The sequence below is a fragment of the Monodon monoceros genome, unplaced genomic scaffold (assembly GCF_005190385.1).
Source record: "Monodon monoceros isolate NGI ecotype Baffin Bay Population unplaced genomic scaffold, NGI_Narwhal_1 Super_Scaffold_5, whole genome shotgun sequence".
Classification (NCBI taxonomy): domain Eukaryota; kingdom Metazoa; phylum Chordata; class Mammalia; order Artiodactyla; family Monodontidae; genus Monodon; species Monodon monoceros.
This window is the reverse complement of record NW_021703782.1, coordinates 47,707,302-47,726,540: the sequence shown is the minus strand read 5'-3', so window position 1 is coordinate 47,726,540 and position 19,239 is coordinate 47,707,302. Positions and strand designations below refer to the sequence as shown.

The window sequence follows — 19,239 nt, the reverse complement described above, 5'->3', positions numbered from 1 at the left end:
GCTATTAAAATGGTGAACAGCTCTGATTATATAGTCCTATCACATAAAATATAAAGTGCTCCCACTGGAAAGAAATATAGAAATGACAAAACTCACTTGTTTTACCAGGGATGAAATGGAGGCTCTCAGACCTAGGTAGACTAGAATGGGACCTGCCCCTAAGCCCAGTCACCGGGCTGTTCTCACTCTGGAGTGGACAGTGGTGCAACTGCTTTCCAAGGCGTGGTCAGCCAGCTGAGGTACTGACTGCATGAAGAATAGGTGCAGGATTCCTTCAGAGAGTAGCTCCTGACATGCATTCCTTTTAACTACCACATGGCTTTTTGGGGGGAAGGTAAAATTACAGCCTCAAATGTCCCTCCTTCCTCTTCTACTTCTCCCAACACAAACCATAATGAAATGGGAACGGGAATATTAGAAGGGGCAATGTTAACACACCCCTGCCTTGTCCGTGGGAAGGCCACCAGGTCACCTGAGATGATCAAAGTACATTCATCTGACTATCTTCACAGAACTTCCACCCAATGGTCAAGAGACTGGGACATGGCCCTGGGCTGGCTGGGCACTTAGTTGTCAATTACTGAATGAATATGTGTTTCCCTGCAGAGGATCATCCCACCTGAAGAAAGGAATGTGGAAATAGCTCATCTCTCCTCCCTGAAACAAAGATAACTTGGCCCACATGACTCCATGAAAAGCTTAGCAGAGAAAGTTTCAAATACAACTGTGAAAAAATTAGCCTTGGCTAAAAAAGGTAAGGTCAAGTAAAACTTAAAAATCACTTTATAAGGATTCAGTAATAAATCATTCATATATTTGCAAAGCTACTGGGGAGCCCCAAAAGAGTTTGGTAAGCTGACAAAAATTATTTAAATTAGAAAGACAAAAATATTCTAGTCACCCCTAGCAACAAAGATTTTCCTAATTTAAAAAAATAAATGAACTTGAGGGTAAAGTGAGATGCAGGTATTATAATTTACCATTTTCTATTCAAATGTGTTGAGAATTCTTAAAAAGTAATCTGATGAATCTTAAGATGTTGAGTAATATTTTCCAATCCAAAGTCTGCAAATATTGGTCTTTATTATGATTTGCAAATAATCCAACGATCATCTTTTTCTTCCTTTACACTGAGGCAACAAGGCAAATGCATTTTTAAGGAATCAAGGGATAATACAAAAGATGCTAAAGGGAAATCAAAAGGGAAAAATAGTAACATAGGAAAATAAATAGGCTACATTATTTTACATGGATTTTAAAATACATATATGACATCTATGAAATATCTCAAATTCTTTTCTAGATATGGAAGAATTAACAAACTGCTAATAGATTCATTTACACAGATGATTCAGTCAGTATACAATAGTTAGAATACACTGAATAGTCACCAGAAACATCACTTGGGTCCTCTGAAAGATTAAAAAATGAAAATAAGACTCTTCCTTGCTGTCCAACTTATTCAATTCTCCCCTCAAATGAAGTTTAGCTGAAAACAATGCGACTGACTTAAGCTCCGCACAGGCAAATCTTGGCAGCCCTCAACTCTGTCTATCTCCTTGGCCTGTTAAGCAAAATTCCTTCACAAACTGTTGGTCTCTGCAATAACTCCTACAGAGCTCATTACTGCCAGCATCGGCCTATCCCCCGTGTTGTGCATTTATTCCCTGGGATGCATATCAACATGTGGCACATGTCCTTGACGTGCACAGAAGGGCTGCACCCCAGGACAGCAGCATGCACGACAATAGTGTCGACTCTCACTTCTCTATGGTTGCTGGGATGTAACCGAGAAATCTAATAACTGTGACAGTGGGGCCTTTCGGTTTTTCCTTGCCTTTCCAGACAGTGAAGCTGCACAGACACTAATGAAAGGTTAAATGAATAGGAATGGTTGACAAGAGGTACAATAAAGAAGGAGCTTGGTAATCCAGACACTGAGCAGAGATCCTTGGCTCAAGCAGAGAAAGGACAGCACATCGTCGAGTCACAATATTTAAAACAGCTTGCTATACACAGAGGCTTTTGTGTCTGGGTACACGTCTGGCTTTGGACTAAAAAAAAAAAAAAAAAGACACTGAAAAGGAATTTCAGCATGGGGCACTTTGGCAAATGTAAGGTCATAATAAGAGAAAAATGTTTTGTGTGGGTTCTTACATCTTTGTACTGAACACAAAAAAGCAGAGACTATGAACTCGTGAACCACAAGTTCCAAGACAATACTGTACATTTTGACAACTATTAAATACTGTATCTAGAGGGGTGGCTTGATGCGATTCCCACTGGTAAGATATACATGCAGTGACTCATTTAGCAGCTCCACATTCTGCCTTCCTTGAGGAAGAATTCCTGAATGCTCATCTTAGAATTCTATAGTCAAGGTCTAGTCTTCAGTGATTTGTTACGAATACTACCACCAAAACTCTCAAGCCATCTTCCACTCACTGCAAAACTTCCCAGCAGCTTCCTGTAAGGAAACTGAATTTATCGCCCTAGCAATGTGTAAAGTACAAGGCAAACTTTTTTGTAATTTCAAGTGACTGCAATAGTGAAACGACCTCAACTAGAATTTTTAATTATGGAATTAAATTTTTTTCAGTGCCCCACTCACTATACCTTAAGGGAAGGTTATATTCCTTGGGGAACTGATTTTAAATTATCATAACAAGGCTATTCAAATCACCAAGAAAAAAGTGCTCCAGAATGTCAAGGGAAAAATAAAGCAAAAGGAAAAAAAAACTGACATTGTTAGATACAGATTTTTTTAAAGGAAAAAAATGTATGACTCTGCTATGGCCAAACATTAAAAAATGATATATCTGTAAAACTGCTCCTATGCATAAGCACAAGTTAGAATACAGTTTCACAATAAATGGTAAAATCGTACTGAGAACATGCTTTAAAACAAGGGAGCCTCTTTGAACAGTCAAATTAAATTATAGCTGAACTCTTACTTGTACTGAGGGTTCTAATAAGCAACAAATAAAGACTTTTATTGGCTAGCAACATAATGAGAGCTACTGTGCAGAAGATTAAAAAAAGACCAATCTGGGTAGTTTATCTCACCGATTATATTATTTACTTAAATGGTAAATAAGTTTGTCCAAAGTAATACTATTAAAAACTAGCATATAAATTTTAAAGCGCAATTATGATCAATGACCATTTAAAGTAAACATCACAAATTTTAGTGATAAACAAATGTGAAATTAAACAAATATTGAATTTAATACCACTTAAGTTCTATTTCTTTAAATTTAACTAATTTATTGATCCCTAATACACTGGCTTTATAAATGGTTTACTATTTATGCTTATATCATGAAGTATTTATCTTGAAGGAGTTTTCTCTCCAAAGTACGGCAGTTATGCGTATAACTACTTCAAAAAGAAAGGAGGTTATCCTGAGTGAACAGAAAGAAGGTACCCCCTCCTCAGTGATTTGGTAGGAAGTTCCTTTTAACAGAACTTTGAAGGTTGGCCTCTTTAACAGACCTCCATCAGCTGACAAAGCTACAAACAGTACTTAGCAAACCAAAAGAGATTTTAAATGTATCGGGGTGCATTTTGCTTGATCATCAGATCATCTGAAAGGTAGAACCCTAGAAATCTTAGCTGACTATTTGACTGTTCTTGGAGAAAGTTCTGCTGCTTCTATCACAGCTAAAAAAAAAACTACAATAGCACCTCCAAGCCTAAACACTAAGCCAGTACTCATTATCTCCTCTTTTTCTGCAACATTCTGATTGCTAGAGTGACTTTAAAAAAAAAAAAAAAAAAACCTTAAGTATATCTAATAAAATCATGAGGCTCCCTCTAGCTCTTCAGAGAGGAGTTTACTAACCAATAATCCAATGATCCTATGTAATTCCCATCCAACAGGAAAGATTTGAGGAGGCTGCCTCCCTTCCACAGAAATGTTTTTCAACTGTTTCTTGTAAGAATGTAGATGGTAAATGAGACCAGCTGCAGAGGAATTCAGAAAGCACTGCTCCTCAAGTCCGCAATGAGTTAAGAACCTATTAACTGCTTCCAACCTAAGCTTTAGATACAAAATTCTATAGTGAAACTTTAACCTGTTTAAACTACATATACACTCCCAACTTAGATTTACCCACTTGCTAAAACTAAATTTAATCAAAAAATAAGGACATGCATGAGCATCTATCTACAGAAGTTGTTACTTGTAATCTGGTCTCAGTTCTAAAAACCTACACATAAATTCAGGATCTTGAAATTTTTTAAAAACATTAACAGTGTATCTGTGGCTTTTATATAAAAGAGGCTGATGGTAATTTGTAGAAAACATGTCCATGTACCATAATATTTATACACAACGGTGTTAATAACTTTTACTGTTTAATCTTTTCTGCTATTCAGCCCTGGTATTTTGGGATTGTCGTTATTCAGAAGACTATAAATAATACAGTCCAAGTATGCCATTGATATTTAGTCTACCTTACAATAGCCATAAAAGACACACAGTCAACTGGCAAATCATTTCAAACAAGTGAAAATGAAAAAATGCTAAATCGAACTCCTACTACTCATTAGGACCACCTTTCAAATACTCAAGGAACATTTAAAATTGTGTGGAATCGTAACTCTAAAATTAAAAATAAAGGGAACCACTACCTTCAAGTCATCACCTATTGGGGGCTCCCTTAATGTAAGAAATATTCCCAGGAACAACAACAAAAAGGAAAGCTCCCCCCACCCACCCGCCCCTTTTTGAGCCAGTGTCCAATTTCTTCTTTTCTGAACAGCTGTATTATCCAACTTAAGTTGCTCTGCTAATTTCGGTCCCACAAGGACTAACTTGGAAGGCAAAAAAATACAAGAAAAGATCAATTTGCTGGGAAAGATCAAATGAGAAAACTGTGGGGACAGCACCAGGTCAGCGTGTGGAGAACTAAGCAGACCTGTTCTTCATTAACTGTGGCTCTCTGGGGATGTCACACACTACCTGTCCGTGGGCTTTATTGAACTGCCTAACCCGCCTCTCTGTTCCATTCTTCTGGGCTCAAGTGAATCATATCCTGCTGCTGACAAGTTAGCAGGGGACTGCGGCTGCAACATGAAAGTACTTTTCTTTCTTGTCTAAATCAGGCAGATTTTTGAAAAGACGACACAGCATTGACTCGTGACATGGCAAGATGAAACGAGAGGTCTGGGCCGGTCTTGGAGCTGTGCAGATAAAAGTAATCAAATGACACTCCTGGAATGCAAATTGGCATTCTTGACTGCAGCAATTGCACAACCATGAAACATCCCTGACAGCAAGCAAGATTAGGACAAAATGTTATGTAAAGCACTGAACTCAAAAACTCTCACTTGAAAATTCAAACTGTTAACACTTACATTTTAATATAGCAAGAGTCAGCTCCGCTTTTGTCTGCTGCTTTTTGTAATCACATATCCCTGCCTGACAGATATCTTACATTTCAGGGGGAAGAAAAAGTCAGGTATTGATTGGGAAGGTACGACTGCTATTAATATTTTCTTCCTATTTACTTTTTAAAATCACGCGAGGTTGGTTCTTTTCCAAAGCCTTACATGCAAACAACAGCGAACTTAATATTCTCAAGGACCAGTTTGAGACTTTTCTCACACGATACTCAAACCGAGTTCACGTTCAGGCTCAGTATTACTTCCCTCAGGTGAAGACACTCCTGTACGTTGGTAAAGTGATTAGCAATGTGGATTTTACTACTCTCCAGGAACAGAAAGAGCAGCTCCAACTAAGAACTTCTTTAAGGCTGAAGAGTTTAAATAAAGCAGCTATAAATATAACACAAAACAAAGATACCCTATGAAAGTTCACAAGGGATTTTTTGGGTGACTCCAAAGGGTCAATCAAGCAAGTTCTATTAACTTGCACAGGGTCTCACTACTCTTGAATACGTCCTCAAATCAGACACACTACACAGGAATAAATTCCACCACTTAAATAATGTATGTGCGTGCACAGTAACATCTGAAACTGCAGAATACAAAGCAGTGGGTGACAAATGTGCTTAACCACTGTTCAAAGTGATTAGTATTTGGGAATAGATGTGTAGACAAATAGTATACAGGCGAGGGGGGAAGGGAAGAAAAATACCTACAACCGGCTTTTACAGTGTTCTTGTGTAAAATGCGGCTATAAGAAAAACCCTCTAGTGCTAAACAGATATATTTAATATGTTGTTTTGACGCCTCCACTTAAATACAGATTCCAACGATTGCAACTGTCCACGAAGTACATAAGAATTAATAAAACAGGCCACTTCTGCCACTTTAATCCTGGCTACACAGGATTATTTTATGTCTTTTGTACATCAGTTTTACAACAGCTTGACTCTAGGGTAAATGCGAACCACCGTAAATCGCACACTGCTTTCAAAACCACTTTAATTTCTGTCAGTGTTACTGTAACCTCAGCCTTGGGCTCACGCTTTTTTTTTTTTTTTTTTTTTTTGGTGCCTGCATTTGACAGTCGCACCCCCTACACTCCAGTCGTGACTTTGATCACTGAAACAAGAGATGTCACATTAGGAGGAAGGGAAGAGAGAAAAAAAATGCCAACCCAGCCAACCCACTATCTCCCTTTTACTTACACAGTCCATCTACATGCGGAACGCAGTATATCAGAACCCCAAGAGGGGGTAACAATAGCAGCAAAGGGTGGGAGCAAACTAAAAGGAAGGGAGTGGTCCAGCCCCATTTCTAACAAATCACTTCCCCGAAAGCGGACAGAGCGCTCAGCAGCCGGCGAGCTAATTACCAGCTGCCTCGCTGCAGAGAAGCTGCTTCGGGTAGAGGGGCTGTGCTGGAATCTCGCTTCGCAACGCCTTCCCATCTCCTCCACCACTTGCACTTGGAACTTTTTTTTTTTTTTAATCTCAGCCTCACTTTACAATTTCACCCAGGTTTAGGTGGGTTTTTTTTTTTCTTCTTCTTTTTTTTTTTATCCTGCCCTCTCCCCAGGCCCCAAATGCCACCCTCCAGTCAATGTGTAAGTAACACAAATCGGCTCCCGTCGAACTCCACCTCAAAATCTCTCTCTCTCTTTAGGGTTGATTTTCCTGCCCTGCGTTTTGCACATTCTTCAGAAAACCTCCAGGAGCACTTCCTACATTTACAAAGGGAGGGTTCCCCAACGCGAGGGCGAGGAGGGGAAAATCAGAGGTGCCGGGGACCAGGCGGCGGTGTCCTCCCCGCGCGGCGCACCAGCGCGCCCAGGCGCCCACGCCCAGCCGCCGGCCCCGCACTCGCGGGCAAGTTTTAAAAGTTGCCGTGGGTCCAAACGGCGTTCCTCTCCGCCCCGAGCTCCTTCCAGCGCTCCATCAGCCCCCGCCTGCCTCCCGGCCCGTCCCAACTCCCCGGAGCCGCCCGCCCGCTTACCGCTCACCTTGCCCCGCCGGCCGCGAGAGGGGCGACCTTCCCGAGCCCCCCGAGCCCCCCGAGCCCGTGCGCACACCCGCCCTCCCACCTGGAGGTCTCCTCCGCCACTCGGGCCAAGTTGAAGGGCGAATTCGGGAGCGGGACCGGGGTGGACTGAGGCTCTCCTTTCCTGCCCGCCCTCCCCAGCGCCCCCCTCCACCTCCCGCCGCTGGACTGGAGGAAAACACAGCCCCCGGGCGGCCCCCGAGGCGCGCCGGCGCGGGGCTCCTTTCTTCCGAAGTCTAAAATAAAAAGGAAAGGAGGGTGGAAACTTCTTACCATCTCGGCATGCTGGTTGTCAAGTGCAGCCCCCGCCTCTTGGTCTCCTCTTAGCGGCCGCGCCTGGACCAGCCCCTCCGCCGCCTCACGCTCCTTCTGTCTCGGCCTTTCTTTCCCTCCCCCTCCCGATTTCCTCCGGGCAGCCGCTCTCGCCGCCTCCGCCTCTCCCCGCCCGCCCGCGAGCGCCCTCGCCGCGGCCCCTCTGCGCTCAGGTGACTGATTTACACCCGCGTGCAGGGTCGCCTTCGCTCCCCAAGTCGGAGCCTGCTGAGTTCCCCCGGTTCCTCGGCACAAAAAAAAAAAAAGGAACGGACTGTCCCGGGAGGGGGCTGCTGTGGGGCGGGGTACGGGGAGAACCGGCGGGCGAGGTGACCTCGGGCGGATTTGCAAGCCGCACAAGTTTCTCCTCTTTCTGCAAAACTGTCGCGGCTACGATGTTGCTTCCCTTTTGCAAAATAAAAGTAGGTTGGTTTGGTTGTTTGTCCTCAGATTCTAGGGGGCTAGTGAAGGAGGATGTATGTTTCTCCCGCGCCCTGTTACTTGTTTTCTCTCCCCCTGCTCTCTCTGGGGATGGAAAAACAACTTTGGCGCCCCCCCGGGGGGTGCGGGCTTGGAGGTGGAAGTGGCCGGTAGCGCCTAGCTGTCAAAAACGAGTGGGGGAGACCGGAGGGGAGGCTGTGAAGCGCCGAGGAAAGGGCGCGAACTTTATTCCGACTGCAGCAAACCGCGGCGTCGCTTTCCTTTTCGGGCACTCGCCCGTGTGGGTCCCCTATGACCAGTTCCTCCTCCCGATCCGCCGCCACCCCCTCCTCCTCTCCCCTTCCGTGCCCCCCGCGCTGCGCCGCGCGCCGCTGGGGAAGGCGAGGGAAGCGGAGGAAACCCCAGGGGCCAGAAACTCGAGACGAGAACGTGGTGGGCGAAAAGGCCAAAAGTTGCGCGCGGCTGGGGAGAAAAAAGTTTTTTGGTGGCGGCGTGTTTCGTGCCGGGCCAGACTCTGGCTTGCGGCGAGGGCTTCCTTCCCCTTCCCCTGGTCCGGGCCGAGGGCTGGAGACGCCGCGGGAGAGGAACGGCGCTGCCGCCTCCGCGGGTGCCCGGGGGGGGCAGACCGGTCACATCTGTGGGTGACACTCAGCCGGCCCGAGTCGCCCTGCCCCGGAGATGCAAAAACGCTGGCTGCAGGCTCAGCGCGCACACGCCTGCCGCTGAAGGACATTTCTTCAATGCAGGCAAAACACTCCCGGCCGCAAGAATGAGGAGGAGGGGGGTGAACTTAATCACCGTCATCTTCCTAACGTACACATTGTGCCAAAAACATCTCCGCGTTGTGCCGATTTATCATAGCCTGAACAAACTTTCTGCTTATCTGACAGGGAGGGAGTCACAGGTTTCGAGCATCCACCCTCTGAGCACTTGGCAATCAGGTTCGGGGAAGACGAACGCTTGCTTGGCAGAACAACAGGTCTGGTTACCAGTTACTACTAAAAAGAGAAAATCATCTCTCCTTCCTTTCTCTTTTCCCCGAAGTAGAGGAAGAGACTGGCTAACTGCATTCAGAGGTCAGAATCAAATTCCTTTGAAAATACTCAGCCTTGGAATTAATGTAGTTTTATTTTCTTTGATTGCACAGTCTGGTCTAAAGTTTAATATAAATTTTTGCATTAATTAAAAATTTTCGGAAGCCGTGACTGACGAGAGACTAGGCAGCCCAAGTAGCCACAGCTGTTTTGAAAATGTGATTAAGCTTATTATTCACGTGGATCCAACTTTTTAACAGTGGGGTCACCGCACCTGCAGTTCTGTGTACTGATTGGGTCCAAATTCCTGACGGTTTCTAGGGCCCTTTCAGAGCAGGTTTCAAATCACTTCTGCTTTTGTGAATTCTCTACACCATCTTGTCGTGGAAAGGTTTGTCTGGTGAACGCTTCGACAATATTATACAGTAAATACCTTAGAGTTTTAGGCACATGGTTTAGCTGGAGGTTTCTAGTGGGAGTCAGAAGATTACTTCTCTCAGTATAGTACAACTCAAAGTATAGAGTGGATATCTAATGACTAGCCACATATGTAAATGCATGTTATCTAAGAAGGCTCATCTTTAGATGGTTGATTAAGGTGTGGGGCGTGCTCTCTTATTCTGTAAACATAACTGTAACATTACCCTATAGTTTGTAGAAACTGATTACACAAGGGATACTGATGGCCAAATGTACTTTCTGAGCCACTGAGGATCATCACAAGAATTCTCCAGAAGTTCCAGTGCGTTTTCCTGTATCACAGGGAGATGAAAAAAAACTAGTTGCTAACTTCAGAGTCATTACCCATACAAATCCATTCACACACTTAACCACTTGGACAAGTGACAGGCCAGCAATTGCCAAACAATTGTATTCACATAGTACGTTTCTGGCTGCCCACCTACACTGGCCAACAGGCAGAAGTTATGCCAGATCAAGCAACCTGTAATTTACATTCACCTGATTGGTTCCAGATCTGTCTGTTTTTGATGTTAGCATACACACAGTTTATGTGAGGCAAGATGTGTCTATTTGGGGTCCGGCACCTTTCTGGAGAGAGTCATTATATAGATGGGGAATGTGTTGGGCTGAAGAGCAGCCCTTGGAGAAGGTGGAAGAATTTACGGAAGCAAAGCATATAAGAGAGTTCCATAGTCTCTTATTTCCTCCAGTGAGTTTGTAGGGCAACTCAGACAAAACCTTAAGTCCTTTTTGTGTCCTATAAAACCTTACTGATCTACACCAGCCTGACCCTTTCAACTTTTTTTTCCCCCCATTTTTCATTCCCCTCATGGACTACACTAAAGTCACACTGGTTTTCTTTCTGTTCCTTTACCTTGCCAAGCTCCTTGCTCTTTGCCCCTGCTGTTCTCCCTACCTGGAATATTCTCCCTCATTTTTTAGTGGTTCCTTATTAGTTACCTGTCAGCTGTAACTTGTCCTCTTCAGACTAATTAAAGTGGCTCTTTGCCTACCACCCAAAATACCCCTCACTCTTTCTCCCCTTACTCGTTTTCTTTATATCCTTTAGCCATATCTGAAGTTACCTTGTTTATGTGCTTAGTATTTTTTTCCAACTAAAATGCAAGCTCCATTAGAGCAAGGGTCCACCTTGTTCGCTTTATAGCCTCTGCACATAAAACAGTACCAGGCACAAAATAAACTTAGAAATTTTATTTGAATTAAGGAAGAAATGTTAAAATCATTACACTATGTTGATGATGACCTACCTTAGAGCCAGACAAGTTCACTTAAGGTATATGGGAAAAGTGTTCCCTATCTGTTCTTTTGGGGGGGGGGTGCAAAATTCTTAACTTCCTGCCCCAGGGATCCTCAAAGTGTGTGCCAGTCACCCCTGTGGGTCCCCAAGACCCTTTTAGGGGGATCATTTTTATTATAATATTGAGAAATTATTTGCCTTTCTTGCTCAAATTCTTTCATGAGTGTAGAGTTTTCCAGAGACAATGTGACTTAATCACAGCAGACTGAATGTAGCAGATACAAAAATCCACCTATCTTATGTTATATCAGGCATTAAAGAGATAACCCAAAATGTAAATGCCATTTTTCTCACTCATTTTTATTGTTGTTTTGGAAAACATTTCTTTTTTATTTCAAAATATGTGTATATATTCATTCCCTGCAGCTGCTGTAACAAATTACCATACATTTAGTGACTTAAAACAACACAGATTTATTATCTTATAATTCTGGAGGTCAGAAGTTCAAACTGGTCTCACTACACTAAAAGCAAGGCTTCCTGGAGACCCTAGGAGAGAATCCATTCCCATTTCCAGCTTCTAGAGGCCACCCATATTCCTTGGATCATGGTCCCTTCAATTTTTAAAGTCCATAATAGCCAGACATGTTTTTCTCATGCTACATCAGTCTGACACTGCCTCCTACTTTCACTTATAACTACCCTTGTGATTGCATGGGGCCCATCTAGATAATCCAGGATAACCTACCAAAATCTCAAAATCCTTAATCACATGAGATTTATTCACAGGTTGTAGAGATTAGGATGTGGGCCATTATTAGGAGCCATCATTCTGCCTACCACAAGATAGTAACAAATGATGGTTTCATTATTGTTATTTGAAACAAATTAGGAACTATTTAAAATTTTTCAGAATTTAAATTTCTGATACAGTAAATATCAATAAGCGATTGCCCACATACACAAAAGTTCTTTGTAACCTTCAATAATTTTTAAGAGGTCATGAGACCAAACACTTCAAGAATCCCTGGCTAGCACAATAGCTATTTTCCCTTCTTCCATGCCTCAGGTTTGACTAGATTGTACTAAACCTTTGCTGTGATTGTGTTAAGAATGGGCATGTTTCCTATTTCTGGTCAATGAAGGATGAGGGGAAATCATGGGGGCGGGGGGGGGGGGCGGGGGGAGACATTGAAACAAACAAACAAAAAAGACTGACAAGAAATAAAGTGTCCCTTTTCTGCTCTGGATGTTAGTATGTGAGAATGTGGTACCTGAAACAGCTGAATCCATCTTGTGACTGGGACGTAACCCATATACCTGGAATGACAAAGTAGGAAGATGGAAAGCACCTGAGCTCTAGATGTTATTGACCGACTGACTTAACTAACCCCAGGTGGCTTGGGACTGCTTGTTAGGTGATATAATTAATCCCCTTGTCATTTAGGCCATTTTGAGCTCACCTTTCTATTACTTGCAGCTTAAAGCTTCCTAAATGTTACAGAGAAGTGGCATGCCTCTGTTGTGTTTCCATGTGGGAATTCCTATCATTTTCCCTCAAATTTGTATATTTTTTCCAAATCTTGTGGAAAATGTGTCTAGAAATTGGTAAAAGTATTATAATTCTATAAGAATTAAAAGTGACTGATCAATGTAGAGATTTACTAGTTCGAATGAATGCAAGAAGTAACATATTTTGGAAACCAAGTAAGTCCTTAAATTGACAATTTCAACCTGTGATTTTGTGCAGTGCTGTTAACCTTGCTAGGAGATCCTGAATAATACGTTATTCAGATACTGCCCAATGTATTCACAATGGACTACAGGTTTTTGTAAAGGCGTTAACCCAAGAAATGCCAAGAGAAAGAATATGTTGTTATGAGAAAAAAATCTGAACTTAAAAAAGCAACTCAATTTCAATGTCAAAATCAAGGCAGACAAAATATTTTCATTAAGAGAAAAATGAGTTTCTGTGGATAAATACTAACACTCAACTTGAACATGCTTTCAGACTCACAATTAACATTTTGACCAACATCAACACAAAATGAAAGAAATTTTTCTACAAGTATAAGCTTAATCATGAAACAAAGATCAACACTATCAGATAAAGCAATTAACGTTCTATAAGTTTAAAATTTTTGTTTTAACAATGGTAAATTATAAATATTAAGTTTTGTAGATTGATCTTGAAGTTTTTAATGTATTTCTTTTAGCATTTATGTTAATGTTTCCCTTTTTTTCTAGTGCTTTCTATTATTAAATGTCCTTATCAGGTAGAATTAGTTTTTATATATTATTTAAATATATAATCTTCTCACAAATATATTGGTTCATAATACTAATAAACCATATATTGATTATTAAATTTTTTTTACATAAAACCTCTATCCCTATAGCAGAAAAATGATTCATTATTTATGATTATGGTCACTCATTATTATTTACTAATATATAAGTGAAGTGTTATGAAAAATATAGAATAACTTGTGACTTGGGGAATTCTTAAGAATCCCAATTTCTTATTCCTGACTCCAAAGATTAATATGTCAGAAATTTGAAAACACTAGATCTGTGTTTGTTATACCAAAGTATTTTTAAATTGTCCTACCTTAAAATAATTTTTTAAATTCTGCGTTATTTTATACTTATCCATTAATCATTTATTTGCGAATAAATGCAGCAACGTTTACCCCAATCCCTATTCTCTTTGACTCTCAGATGCGTTTGATATTGTTGATCAACTTTCCCAAACTCTTCTAGTGGTTTCTTTCACACTCTCCTATCCTGGCTCCTTCCTTTCCTTCCTCACAGCCTCTCCCCACACCTTCATACTTACTCCTCCCCACACACAATATGAAACTTGCCCAGAAGTTCAAACCTCTCAGTTTTTCTCCTCTCTATTATGTTCTTCTTCAGTGTCTGAACCATCCCAGCTGCAGCCTGATCTCAACCTGACCTCTCTATTCTATTTCCCCCAAATCTAGTCCCCTTGCTTACAATGCCTAAGTAGATCTTGCTAACTGAATGTTCAACAAATAGCTTATCTTCAACTCAAACTTAACCTAACACAAACCATCAGCCACCCTTCCAAATTATTCTTCCCAACTTTACTTTCTCTGCCTTCACTGTTCTGCTCACTCAAGGGCAAACCGTATATTCATCTTTGAATAATTTTTTCTTTGCCTTCATTTCCCAAATCAAGTCATTTACTAAATCACATAGAAGTTCCTTCCATGTATTCCTCATGCCCAAACATTTTCACTTCATTCAGGTGACCACCATTCTTTCAGGTTAACTATTGTGACAATTTTTCAATTATACTCCTTATGTCCACCTTCTACACCCATTCTAATCCATTTGCTGCCAGGTTTGGGCTTTTCCAATTCTGTTTTTATTATATGTCTTTCCCCTGCATAATAAGTGGCTAAATAAATAAATCTTCCATTTCACCCTGTTTTCTACCATTCAAGCCAAATTGTAATGTTTGCCTTTCAAGGCTCACCTTTATTCAACTCTTACATTGTACCAGGTACAGTACCTGTTACCTAGTAGTTGCTCAATAAATCTATATTGAATGAATGAATCACTTACCATATCTATAAAATGAACCTACTGCTCTAGTCAGATAGACTTCCCAGAAAACGTGCATGATCATTCCTATATTTTTCTTCCGATTTTCCAACTGGATGTATTCCTTGCTCTTTACCTCTTCATATCTGTGCCAATTTATTTCCCTCAACTTCCAAAGGTTGTTTGAAGCGGCTCAGAAAATGGGACACAACTACATTAAGATCATTTAAGATTATAGTTAAAATTTACTGGTACCTACTGTGTGTTAAGTTCTTTATTATTTTCTTTATATATATGTTATCGAATCTTCTCAACAAACTGTAGAGTTAGGCATTATCATTGTATGGCTGAGAATGAGGCTCTAAAACTTTAAGTACCTTGCCTAAGGACAAACAGCATGGAAGTGTTAAAGCAAAGATTGCATCTCAGGTATAGCCTCCAGTCCTGAAGTTCCACCCATCTTTCAAGCACCTGATCAGATGCTACATTCTGCATGGAACCTTTATTCCTGTGGCTCTCTTCCTCTCTCTCCCCTGAGCACTTGCAACCTTTAGAGTCTGAATGATTGATTCATCACCTAATCACATGCTGTTATGTATTTATGGTTGTTTTAGATATATCTGTCTTACCTCCTTAATGAGAAAGTAAGCTCTTTGAGGACAGAGACCCTACTGATCGCACATTTCTCAACTCCCCACCATCCTGGTAGAGTGACAGGCTCATAAACAAAGAAAGATATTTAATGAAATAATTTATGAAAACAAAGTTCTAATTCTTAGACATGAAATAGTTTCAGATGAAAAACATTCTGTAGGAATTCAAGTCCTCTCGTCACAGATTCAAATGTTACATGAGCTTAGGATAAGTTTTAACTCCAGCTGTATCTGGTCACCTGGATATTGGGACCAGGTCACTTTCTTTTGCTTTGTTTTAATTGCATGCTGTTTTGATGCTGCTTCACTCATGTGATTGTGTCATCTGCTCAAGCAGTTGTTAAAGTCCCACCTCTTCTGAGTTATATGGATGATTGCGATATAATTGTGTCAAGCAGAGCCCCACTTATGAATCTTTTCTCATCTCCTGTATTCTCTGTGATTATATTAGCCAAGTCACCTCTCCCCTACCAAGAAAATATATATCTTATTTATGCACCCCATACTTCTTGCTTTTTTCATATATAAATGTTTAGCACCTGCCCTGAGAATACTTTAAAAATGTGCCTAGTTAGTTAAATTTTAAGGCCCTCATCTTATCTTACGCTTATGACTAAAATGTCCTAAGCCATTTATTTTCTAATTTGCATTATGTAAGTGAAGCCATTTATTTATCATTTTGCTGGACTAATGCTATTCCTTTCTATAGAACTATGGCTCAATTTGTCTAGCCTAAAAAAAATGCAAGGATCTAGTTCAAAGTACTGAATCTCTCCCCAAGTTACCAATCAAAGTTAAACACTTTCAAACAGTTTGGTTTTGTAGCCAAATAAAACACTGGAAGTAATCTATACACGAGTCCATCAGTCAACATATATGAGACTGATGGCCATTTTGATAAAGTTGATGAGGTTAGAATGCTGTAGGGCTTTAGGCAAGGTGTAAAAAGGCCAAAGGTTGAGTTTAAAACCCCGTTTACCTAGAAGTGGCCCTATTTACTTCCAGTTGAGCCACTGGATCTTCTGGGAATCAGAAAAAAGGAACTAACATTTATTGAATACCTACAGGACACTTTACCCAGATTGTCTCATTTCATTTTCTCAACAACCCCTTGAGGTAGTTATCATTTCCATTTGACAGACAAAGAAATTAGAGCTCAAGAGATTAAGTAACTTTACGAAGGCCACAAAGCACAACAGTAAAAAAGGAAACATAGGATTATAGCACAAGCTACTAGTTCCTGTGTCAATGTTTGTCCACTAACCAGCATAGGTACTAATTGACCGTCTGGTCCCCTAAATTCTGACTCTTATATCACCAACGACTTTGGGGAGTCCCAGTCACTTAGTTACGTAGTCGTCATACACACCCCCAGCCAGCAAACAGGACTGAGCGTTAGTTTGGCCCTCTATCTACTTTATACATATTAAGTACACTGTGTGCTTTTCCAAATGCAGCCTTATATTATGGTTTTTCATTCTCTTTTAATTTCCAGATTTATAATGGAGAAATAAAACTTGTGTTTATTTCTAGCTTAGAAATAAATTTTCTATCCCAAAGGTTTTAAGTACAATAAGCATTGACAGCATTATTATTTAAGTTTTTTGTTTTTGTGGTTTTTTGAGACGTACCTTTTGGCATAGCAGGCAAAAGCAGCCTGGTGGCTTTGTGTGAGCGCTGTTCACACTTGGTAATGAATAAATTCTCTTGGCTCCTTTAGAGGAGTCAGGAGGGAGTCATTGGGTTAGTAGAGTTGTGGCCTAAAAACACCAAGCCAGCTCATCAGTGCTGCTGATCTCGTGCCCTTCCTCTGGCAAACCATGTGTCGGATGTGGTAGGAAAAAAAAAAAAAAATCTCCCTTTCAGCAGCAGAATGTGTGCAAGCTACACCCTGAATTATCCCATGATGACCTTGCAAATGCAACACATGCCCTGTGACCACAAGTCCCGACAACTGTAATTTCCTCTGCTTTTCGTCAGAGCTCTTCTGCTGCTTGCATCAGGCACAGCGTGCTAGGGTCCAGCTGCTCCCTGAAGCCCAGGACACCTGCCCTCCATCCTTTACTGCCTATGCAGAAGAGATTGTCCAGTAGAAAGCTGACCCCGCTGCTTATGCAAACTCTGAGTTCATCTTCCTGGGTGAACTGGGAAGCCTGACTAATGTTTACTATGCCGCAGCCCGCATTTGGGGGATATTACCTAATGCACTTGCTGAAGTCGTTCCAAAGATCATTATTAGGCAATTTCTTAGAGCAATCCATGGGTTGAAGTGGCATTTCTCCCAAGTGACATCATTGATGGGTATTTCATTTACCCAACACATATCTATTTAGCACTTACTAGATTGCCAGGCACTGCTCTAGGTGCTGAAGATAAGGCCATGACTAGGGTAAAATGTCATCTACTTTTCCTGAGTTTACTGTCTCATGGGAGAGACACAAGTTAACAAATGCAAGTTCAAACTGTGATAAATGCTTTAATGATAATAAAATAGGGTGTAGTGATCCAGAGTGACTAGGTGTGGGGTGTTGGTAGTGGATACCTGTGGAGTAAAATGTTATATTGGATGATCAAGTCTTCCCTGAGGAGGTGATACTCTGCTGAGATTAGAATCTTAACAAACCTTGGAAAGATCAGTGGGAAGTTCCCCCAAGGCAGAGAAAACAATACCTACAAAGGCCCTGAGGTAAAGAAGGAAGTTAAAGATCAGTGTGGCTGGTTTGTCCTGAGAGAAGGAAAATAGTGGGAAGGGTTAAAGTTGGAGTGAGAAGCTTTGCAGAGACAACCTGTGTATTCAGTCAAAACCTTCTATGTAAATTAGGAAAGACCCAAAGATGTCTGTAATTTCAGATGAGGTAAGATTGATCAACCAGAGAATCCACTGTTGAACTGAGGGAACATAGGACCTTGGGTACATGGTGGGAATCCTCAATGATTTTCCCTCTTCCAAGACTTATCTAGAGGCTGGAATTTACAGGCATTGTAAATGCCGATACCAAGTTCTAGAACTTGATCCCTACCACCACCTTTGCTTTGTCATTCGTGTCATTTTAGAGTTCTAGCATTTCCTAAAAATTCAAATGACAGCATCCCTTTAAAAACGTTATAGTGGCTTATTTTGTTTGCATTACACTCAGTAGGAGATGGACATGCAGGACTAGATATTACCCATAAATGCGAAGTAGCTTGACACTCAAAATAAGTAACCCAGTACCCCATTATGTATTTGCTAACCACGTATTTTCTAAACCATATTCAGAAATGCTCACTCAAACTTCCAGGACACCATTGGCCCTTACTCTGACTCTCCAAATGCCTCTCTGGAAGCCTCCCTGTGTGCGTTCATCCTCCCCGAGCTAATGGTATCCCCTCCAAGGAACGCTGTATGGCCTCAGCAGCAAAAAGGCAGCATACCTGTGGTTTGGTGCAGGGTGAACTGGGCCAGGAATCTGGGGAACAAGTCTTTATTCCCATCATTGCCAGTCACTCTGGGATCTTGGGCTAATCAAATCCTCTCTGTTCTTTAATTTATACCCATGCAAAATGGAAAACATAATATTGTAATGGTGCTCTGAACATGTGCAGCCAAATCTGATGGGAACAAAACACTTAGGGTTTTTCATTTGCTTCAAGCTCAGAGACGTGATCTGGAAACCTCCAGTCACAGAGAGTAGGAACACATAAGGGAACCTAACATCAAGTAAGATGGGGAGAATTTTAGTCTATTTTGGATATGGGCATTTAGACCTGGTCATTGTGTCTTCCTGTGGAGACTGTGATGAACAGAGTGATGAGAAAAGCTAACCAAAAGCCAGACTGCATGAATATCACATGCAGAAAGGCTTTACTTTCACCTATTTATGCCCCTATTATCACATTAAAATATATCCAAGTCCTGTGTTGTTTAAAATCTCCGTTAACTAGCTTGGGCCCAGGATGAAAGGTTCCATTTCAACTCCAGTTCAAGTAAGTTTATCAAATCCTGACTTGGGGTAGCCATTGTACTCCTGCTGAGGGATAATTATAATGCAGTTGCTTACAATGTAGTAGGAAGATACGCACAGTGAGGCGGGGC

At 41.3% G+C, this 19,239-nt stretch overlaps 1 protein-coding gene across 2 annotated transcripts in view; it reads right to left on the bottom strand.

The window, feature by feature from the left end:
- The window catches only part of BNC2 (basonuclin 2), a 419,458-nt gene extending 411,731 nt beyond the window's left edge, over positions 1–7,727 (bottom strand). For both annotated transcript variants that reach the window (XM_029202981.1, XM_029202982.1), the window contains exon 1: positions 7,705–7,727. In XM_029202981.1, coding sequence (XP_029058814.1) covers positions 7,705–7,707 — 3 coding nt within the window. In that variant the 5' untranslated portion in view covers positions 7,708–7,727. The remainder of the gene's footprint in view (positions 1–7,704) is intronic.
- Between the last annotated feature and the right edge of the window lie 11,512 nt (positions 7,728–19,239).